Here is a 9,945-nt window from a genome sequence, read left to right on the forward strand (position 1 = left end):
TAAATATTCCTTTACTGAGAGCAAATGTGATTGCAAACAATCTAGCTATTGGTAGGGCTGAATCTAAGGCTTTGATGCTTCTAGGTTCAAGCGTTTTTGCCACTCCATACTCATACCATATATATCCTTCCCCCCGAGAATCCCTTCCTCCCTGGATTTTTCTAATCCAAAGACAATCCTTCCCCAAAAAACTTCCCCTTGCAGAAAACTTCTTCATGGATAATGCTTCACCCTTGGAAATCCCCCAAAAATACTCCCCTCCCCAACTGAATAATCTCCTCTTACATGAAGATTATCCTAAGAAAATCCCCCCCCCTGGAGGAAACTCCTCGCAGAATATTTCTGCCCTTTGTAAAAACTTTTTCACTTGACTAAACCGTCAAGTGCCTATGACCAGGAATCTATATTTACTTCTGGCGTGAAAAGTACTAACATGGCTTTCAGTAAAAAAAAATATAAATGTTTAGGCCTAAGCTTTGATGTTTCCAGGTTGAAGTGTTTTTGCCACTCCGTATTCCTACCATGTGAGGGAGGGTAAATTATCGTTAAGAAAATAATTTTTATGATGATGATTTCTATTTTATCGCAAAGTAACATCACTTGTGAAACTATTTTCAGAATCAAATATTTGTATGTTGGAGGTATTAAGTAAATTTATTGTAAGATTAAGTTTAATTCATAGAGGCTGTTGGGAACTTTTAATATGTGGATATATTAAGACAATAAATTGCAAAACATACTCGTAATGTAACGGTTTTCTAATTAAACTTTTAAAAGTGTTATAAAATGTTTATCCTAATAGAACACAACAACTCACAAATTTCCAATGAATATCCTTAATCTGGTTAATGTCGACATTCATTGGTGAATGTCCGAAATTGATTTTTTCTGCTTAAAGGATAACTTTGTGAGGCAGGTTTGTCATTCTTATGCGACCTATGATGGTAAAAGTTAAAATTAGGTTAAATTTAGTTATTACTATCAGAAATTGGTTAAAACCTTAACCTAACCTGCCATCGTCAAACTTTGCATGAAACTAAAAAGTTGACTAGAAATGATGATTAAATCCAAAGAGAAAAGTCCCCTCCGCAATCCCTCGCTCTTTACGCTAAAGTTTGACTCTTTGCCACAATTCTACTTTTTAAAACAATTAAAAACTTTAACGTAAAAAGCAAGGCTTTGAGGAGGGTACAACCCATTTCACATACGGAGCAATTTCTGTTCGTTTTAAGTTTTAATGTCGCTCCTTACTTTCAGTTTTAAAAAAACTATTATTTTTATTTAATCACATAGAAAGTCGTTGCAAGAGACCAGGCTTCTTGCAATTTTGAAGTTAAAATAAAAATCAAGGGCTTTCACTGTTAAATTCGTTTCATTCTCCGTAAAATTCTTGTTTATGCCTTTTTTCTCCTTCTTTTTCACATTTTAAAATAAATAAACCCCTTAACATTTTTGAACTAATAATATTTTTTGCTCATCCTTTGCTAAACGAATTTACATGTTCATCCCAGTGCTTCTGCTCTTTGTGAAGTCTCTACTCCTCAACCAAGAAATTCCATCCTAAGTTAACAAACCAGAAAATTTACTGAAACATTTTATTTTCTCTATGTTAAATAAGATTGAATGTCTACCCGATAACATATCTTTCGGGGCTGCGTTCCTCCCGACTATTATGTATTGCCTAAGGATGACAACTTCATGTATTGGGCCAATTTCCTCAACTTCCGACTTATATCATCTTGTTGCTTTGTTTGTCAGTCACGAGGTCAAAGTTTTAAAAGAACGATTCTACTCTGACCACCTTCCTATCTCTACTTACTTTTACTCATCCCCACCTATGACTCAAAATATAGAATTGGATTGGTTTTCCTACTGAAGTTTTTAACTTGAAGCATGTTCTTTATTACTACAGCTCCAGCAAACAGTACAGGAAAATCAATCCTCAAAAGATTTTTATAGCTATCTATAAAATATATTGCCTGTCTATGATTTGGCACCTTTTCAGTATCAGGCGGTGTCGTTGAGGTAACATATTTTAAATAATTATCCATGTTTGACTATGAAAAAGAACCCAACATCAAAAACTAGCCCAATCAACACTTAAAATCAATTGTGTAAGATTGTTATTGCACCTACTACCATTGGTCAGGACTTCCAAATTAGACAGGTACCTGGATATAATACGTGCTAGTAAGATGGCCACCGAAAGTGTATGACCTCTAAATAATAGTTAGAGTAGAGTCATTCTTACGCCGAAGAAATGAAGAAATCAAGCAGCAATGCGCATGATTAGGCTAAATTGACATCGTACACCCAGAGGTGGAAAATATAATTATAGATATTTTTTTCAGGTCATCTTTTACTTCCAAACAGAACTAACAAAAATAGAATACTACTTCCCACCTTGTGTATCTACATGAGTCTATATTTTAAATAAAGAGATTTAAATTATTTTCCACCAGCACAGTTTGAAGCGACGGGCTCCAACAGCGCCTTGCAATTGCCATTGAATTCGGTAGCTCTGGAGACCCAAAAAGGTAGAACGATGGATCTGGTGTAGTACTTTATATGAATGGCTTGCTCTGGGAGGTGACTCAAGTTGTCTCAAGTGTCTCAAGTGTCTCAAGGTTTGCAGCTGACTCAATTTGATCAACTGTAGATATGTAAAATACACATCAACAGCAGTTTATACCCTATGAGGCAAACAAAACGGCAAAATAAAATGCTTTTACGACAATTATCCGTTGCTAATAAGAAATACTCTGAAAATTTAGAATTTTCTATTTCAGAATGCCTTGACATAAAGAAAATAGTACACCTTTCCAATAATAAACTACCGTATTGTTTTTTTTATTTCTGGGAAGAAAATTGTTATCAATCACCTAGATATAAAAAAACTGGTTGGGGCTCTAGCCCCAACCAGTTCTGTGGAAACCCTATAGCATGCGCCATCTGCAAATCCAAACGCCACACTTGCCATTCCTTCAAGTGACCCACAGTAATAAAAATCGCCAGTGAGCTGAAGCGACCCAATGTCTAATAGCCCAGCCTGTGTCAAAATTACGTCATGGAGCATGAACGGAGGAGTTCCCAACAAACTTGCCATAATTCAAAAATATTCTGCAGACTGTGACATTATGTTTATACAAGAGCATATGCTCTCTCCTCACAATATTTCTCTGCTAAAGTTCTCGCACGAACTTACTTTTTACTTCGAGTCCGCAAAAATTCGGTCTTTCGGACGCCCCTCCGGTGGCTTGGTAATTATTTGCCACCTGTATATCGAAAGTAAGGTGTTATTTACGCATGATCACTTCTTGGCTATATCTTCCGGCAGTATCGCATTCTTCAACGTATATCTTCCTACAAACTACCATGATGACAAATCGGAGCGAAAGTTTATGAACGCAGTTCGCGAACTAGCAAAGTGCCTGAAGTCTGTGACCCAGAGAGATTTGCATTGCGTAGTCATGGGGGACTTCAACTGCAACCTGTTTGACAGCACGTGTGCCCGTAGTCAGCTTCTAAACGGCATTTTTGATGACAAACTTATCATCCTCCCAAAAGACAGCGATTACTCCTTCGTTCATAATTCTGGGTCCGTTTCAAACATAGACAATACGGCCTGCTCTAAGAATATTAACGGAAGTGTACCTGTTCTAAAAGACGCTGTCTTCACTGATCACTTGCCCCTACTAGCATCTCTAATCATAAAACCAGCTCTGCGTCAACCCAAGAACGACAAGTGGAAAGTTGTAAGTGAATGGGATAAAATTAATACTACTTTGTATCATCAGGTGCTGAAATCACTTCTTGTAAAGATACGAATCCCCTTCCATTTACTCCAAGTGAATTCGAATTTCGATCCCGCGGATGCGAGAGTACTCATCAATATATTTTGTGCCGAGAGTACTCACTCGCTTCTCGTAGCTGAAAAAAAAGCAGTTCCTACCAGAAAGGTTAAAATGAAAACAGAAATTCACAAATTCTCGCAAAATCCGGCCCTAGTTAAGTGTTGCAACGATGCTATGTTTTGGTTTAGAATCTGGCAAGATTGTGATAGGCCCAAATCCGGTCCTGTTAACTCTATCCGTTTATGGACTAAACGAAAATTTGACAAGCAGCTGAAAGCTCATCGTACCAAATTAAAAGAAGAGTACTCCTCCAGAATCGTAAGTGACCCAAAACTAATCTGGAAAGCCCGGTTTAGCGAACTGGTCGCCGGAAAACCCCATGATTCGATTAGCGAAAAAGATTGGGAATCGTACTTTTCCAACGAATTCAGTGCCCCCGACCCAAATACGTCTAATCCCTTCGCAAACCGGCTAGAATTGGTATTATCCAGCCATTGTGTCCCTGATTTTGTCGTTACTTACAGAAGCGTACATGAAGCTATTTTAAAGCTGAAGAAGAAACATTCCCGTGGTGTAAACGAACTGTGCGCGCTAAATCTGCTACACGGTACCACTATGCTTATTGAGTATCTGACGCTGCTATTCGAGATTATTTTCACCACTGGTATAGTGTCAGACTCTTTTTGTGTCGGTTTGCTGTCGCCCATCCTTAAAAAAGGGAAACCAACAGACCAATGCTCTTCGTACAGGCCAATCACTGTTGCTCCAGTGCTCTGTAAAGTTCTAGAGATCTTAGTCTCAAAAGAAATTCAATATTCGTGCCGAATGCCTGACCACCAGTTTGGTTTCCGACCGGGTCTGGGTTGTGCTCACGCTCTCTTCAGTCTTGCCGCTAATCTAACAGATTCTCACGAATCTGGTGACCTTATAGTGATTGGTACTTTTGATGTGAGTAGAGCGTTTGATTCGTCGATTCACGCTCAGGCCCTTTTAGCCGCTTACCAGCAAGGTGTAAACCTCCGTGTCACTAGCGTACTGTACGATATGTATTGCCGTTTAAAAGCGCGTATAAAAATAGGTAACCGCATCACATCAGTGGTTGTTCCAGTAAAGAAAGGTGTCCACCAGGGTTCATTATTATCCCCAAGTTTGTATAATAACAGAGTTTTAAATGCCTAGGCATGTGTAAATGTTTCATGTATCTCCAAGAATATAAATGTGTCGCTACTTACATTGCGAGGTCTACTTTCTCTGCTCGTCATGTTCTACCAGTGCTATGGTCTCAGACGCCATCTTCTGTTGTGGAAATAATTGAAATGGCTGGCTTCCGTGAGCAGCTGAGACACAATTGCCTGCAGGTTTATGAATTGTGATTTTTTGTTCTCTCAAGTAGTTCTATATGCTTTATATATTTTGTTTTGTTGTGAAATGAGAACCTGAATGCACTAATGCAAATTAATGCCTTTTTTGTGAGTGGTAATTAAAGCCCAGGTTATAGGACTCCATACTTTCTGTTTTTCACTTTTTTTTTTAGGAATAAGTTATTCTCCATTGATAAGCGAAACCAAATATAGATAACCAAATCAAACTCAAAACGAGATTAAATTAACATGAGCAGGGCTGACAGCCCCCATGCCTTCTCAAGTTAATTAAAGTGGTAATCAAAGCCCAGGTTATAGGACTCCATACTTTCTGTTTTTCATTTTTTTTTTTTTTTTGTACGAATAAGTTATTCTCCATTGATAAGCGAAAAAAAAAATTAAATTCAAAAAGAAAAGAAATTACAGTAGATAACCAAATCAAACTCAAAACGAGATTAAATTACATGAGTAGGGCTGACAGCCCCCACGCCTTCGCAAGATCAGAACCTAATTTGCACTGACCTGAAAATAAAATGCATTTTAAATGTTTTACTTTTTCGTTACTATTGTACATAAAGTATTATTAAAACTTTACGGAATAAAGATATAAATATCTTTATATGTAAATTAAACTGACAATACATGGTTTTTTTTTCAGTAAAGCGCACATATAACTTAATAAATACTTGATTTTCAACTTGACTGGTTTTAAGATGTATATAGCACCAAACAGCGTCTAGGACCTACTACGTCATTGGGGCTTTATTGAAAACTATATGCGTCTTGAACAGCCCTGAAAAGTACAAATCAAATCAAACGAATTATTTGATATATAACGACATTAATTGTTGTTGAAAGATTATCAGTTCAAGATTGTTCTTCACTGTACTTTTATTTTCATTTTCAATGCTGCAATAACTGGAAAAGAAAATATTCGTAATATAATTCGTTTTCAGTGAAGCATCAATGACGCAGTTGGCAGTAGGTTATTTTGTCTTGAACAGCCTTGGAAAGAACTAATAAAATTAAACTGAATACTTGATATATAACGTCATTAATTGCTGAAAGCTTGCCAGTTCCAAATTTAATTTTACTGTAATTCTTGCGTTTATTTTCAGTGTTCAAATAAGTACAAAAGGAAGTATTTACAATATAATTCGTTTTCTGTGAAGTACCAATGACGCAGAAGGTACCAATAATCAACCGAACTGACAAATTTATTCCCATTTCACATCTTTTTCCCACTTCACATCTTAATAAATTCTTTGGTTTCAATTTACATGGATTTTAAGATATATGCTTTAATGCGCGATATCAAATCGAGTCTTAACAATATTATATAGTGCCACAGGATGATTTTTACAAATAGTGTCTATCAATAAAAACTGCGTATTGCCCAAGAATAAGAAAAACAAAGGGGTAATATCAAAATTTAGCCAGGCAGTAAGTACTGTGCACATGAGGAAAAGACACTGATTACCATTGTATAGGGCGCATTGAAGATTTTCATTTGGCAGGAGGGGGGTATTTTTTCCTGGGATAGGGGTAAAAAAAACCTTATAAATGCAGAAACCTTTACATGTGCATTTTTATTATTTTAGGAGTCAAATACAAATTGTGAGGGGGAAGAGGAGGTTCAAACCCAATAATCCTTCCCCCTGGATACGGCTTTAACCACTATTGTTACAACCGTACATTTTCCGCAGCATTTTTTTAGCAAAATTTCACTAAGTTTTTATTTCAACTCGTTTTAATTAATTCACCGTCTTATATATTTGTACTCTTGTGCTTTCGCCACATATTCTTTTAAAAATGTTTTAGTATTTTTTTTTACCGCTTCCAAATGTTCAATTGCTTCCAAATTCTGTCGGTATATGCGCTTCTGATGACAGTTCAATAATACAAAACCTAAATTCCTCCTCTTGTTCAGTCCTCCAGCCAGTCCCCCTAAAGTTTTTCATAAATCGCGTGCTGACTGAAATCAGATACCCATACAGACTGAAAGCAATGAGATAACTAAAACGACTTTCGAAACACACTGAAACATCTTATTCTGCTATATTTGGATGAACTATCATACTGGTATTGAACCATAAGCAAAAAACTTGATCGGAGTTTTTCAACTGCAATGCTTCATATTTCAGTAGAAACATTGCAATAATAACTTATATTTCGTCTTCTTTGTGCAATAATTCAACACCCCCAGGTACCAGTGTAGACGCTAGGGGTGTAAGAGGGTTGGAGTACTCATATGTTACTTTTTTAGAGTTGATAAGAGTATCTATGGTGGCACCATGAGATGAAAGATCGATGTATGTTTAAGGGGATGAGGGGGCGGAAAAACTGACATTCTACTCGGTCCGTTAAAAACCTACCAAAGTCTCTGCTTCTTGCAATCAAATCCTCTTCGGAAGATCTTTTTCATAAGCATGCCAACAAAAGATTGACAAACTTTAGTCTTTATGGTGAATTTTTTTAGACTCGGAGTATAATTTGTATTTCTTTAGATATTTCCTACTCCTCTATTCTGCATATTGAAATACATCCCTATTCTGTATAATACCTAGCATGCTCTTACCATTATTTGTGTTGCAAGAGCCACACTTGGTTTTGTCTTTTTTTTCCCTAGCACCTCAATTTCGGCTTATTCCTAGAAAGTGGTAAGGGTTTAACCTCTGCGGTTTTTACGGATAATGTGAAACTTCCCTAGTAGAATGGATTGATAAACAGGAGACCTCTTAAAAGACGCTTTTTTGTGTTACGAGAGCAGCACTTTGGTTTTGTCGTTTTTTTTTTGTTCCTAGCACCCCGATTTCGGCTTATTCCTAGAAAGTGGTAAGGGTCTAACCCCTGTGGTTCTTATGGATAGTGTGGAACTTAAGCCGGATTGACGAATATGACTTTACATTTTGGAAAGCTTCTTAGAACTCTTGCCTGTGGCCAAAAAGGATGGTTTTTGCTTGTGCTTGTGGCTGTGGTTTTCAATTTTCCTCAACAACATTTCAGGAGGTTTTTGGCGTAATTTTGAATGTCTCTTTGGCAATAGTGCAATAACTTAAGGTATTCTAGCAATACTAGAATCCTCGAGGACTCACTAAAAAATTTAGCATAAGTGCATCCAATCGTGAAGCATTTTGGCCACCTAGCGGTAAGGAGGTGGCTCAAAAAGAGAGGCCAATACAGGAGCCAATACATAGCCTTTAGTTAACCTTTAATTATTAACCTTATATTTACCTTATTATTTTTATTGACCTTTAGTTAATAAACTGACAAATACATATCTTCACTCTTTATATTTATTAATCTAACAAATGAAAGTAAATCACATAAAATTAATTGACAATGAATGCTTATAAATAAAGAAAAAGTAAGTCTAACCCGTGAATTTCAAATATCTACTACTGAATAGCAGCATGGACAAACACTAACAAACTGAGAAACAATGTCAACTGGAATGCCAAAGAAATCGACGAAAGCAGTAGCAAAAGGAAGAGCAAAAATAAATACAAATTATTAGTAAGAATTTTTAGCAGAAACACATATACCTCTAATAAAATCAAAATATACAAAATAACATAAAAACAAATAACTGTAAACCAATATCAACAATTTCCTATTAAAAAAAATGACGAAATAAATTTTTGTCTACGAATGCATTACAACTTCAAGTATGCCTTGGTTTGAAACATAGGAGTAAAAAGGAAAAAGTCATTCGGCCTGGAGTATGGAAGCAGTGAGTCAGAACAAAATAAATGGTCTTAAACAGTTCACTGAAATATCTGTAAGGATAATTCTCAAATATTTGTGACTTCATTATCCGATTAAGCACCCAATTTCTCGATATTTACCTCCAAAATTAGTAACCCTCTTTAACTATGCCCGAGACTGCAACAGACCTGAAAAGGCTGAGATAAAATTAGAAAAATACAGATTAAAATTAAAAAATATATTTAAATAAAACTTTAGTAAATAAATATTTAAATTAATATTAATCGTGTCTGCGTTTTTAATAATTACATAGAATATGGAAATCAATAGCAACCGTTAATTTGAAGATGTGTAAATGCAGAAGTGAAATTTCCGAGTCTTAAAAATAAGAGCACTAAAGAACTCACGAGGAAAAACAATTATTGCGTACAGCAAAAAAAAAAAAATCACTGTCAAAGATTTTAAGTTTCAAGGGCTTTTCAGTTTAACGAAGTTGTCAACTTAGAAAGTGTTTAAAATACACTACCGATAGCATTGCTAGTCAAAAAAAAACTGTGATATTATCAACAGTGCCATTCATGAATGATAAATTTAAAAATCATAATACACTTGATACAGGATTGCCAAAGAGAAACCCTAATCTGATTTGAGCAGAAAAAGGTGTAGAAGTTGAAGTAGACCTTACACAAATATTATCAAACTCTCCTGTATATATTCGTTGAAAAAAGAACAAAAGCTGTTAACATCAGCCTGACGACTGCTTCTACTGCAACATTTCTCAACCTAAAAGCGACTTTAGATTATCTTGGGTCACCTTGTCTCAAACCCATGTATTTAAATCTAACATAAGAGATGGAAATTCCTACGATTTTGAACAGTTTATAATATGTTCATAATGTTTTACTAATAATTTGAACATATTTGAACAGTTTTTAATGTGTTTCTAGTATGTTTATTAATAATTTGAACATATTTGGACAGTTTCTAATATGTTTCTAATACATTTATTAATAATATGTTTA

General features: G+C 35.6%; 1 protein-coding gene across 1 annotated transcript; it reads left to right on the forward strand.

Moving 5' to 3' along the window:
- Positions 1–3,470: 3,470 nt before the first annotated feature.
- Positions 3,471–5,033, forward strand: LOC136038994 (uncharacterized). Its single transcript, XM_065722513.1, has one exon. It carries the CDS (start codon positions 3,471–3,473, stop codon positions 5,031–5,033), a length of 1,563 nt encoding a protein of 520 aa, XP_065578585.1.
- Positions 5,034–9,945: the final 4,912 nt, after the last annotated feature.

The sequence above is a fragment of the Artemia franciscana genome, chromosome 18 (genome assembly GCF_032884065.1).
Source record: "Artemia franciscana chromosome 18, ASM3288406v1, whole genome shotgun sequence".
Lineage (NCBI taxonomy): Eukaryota > Metazoa > Arthropoda > Branchiopoda > Anostraca > Artemiidae > Artemia > Artemia franciscana.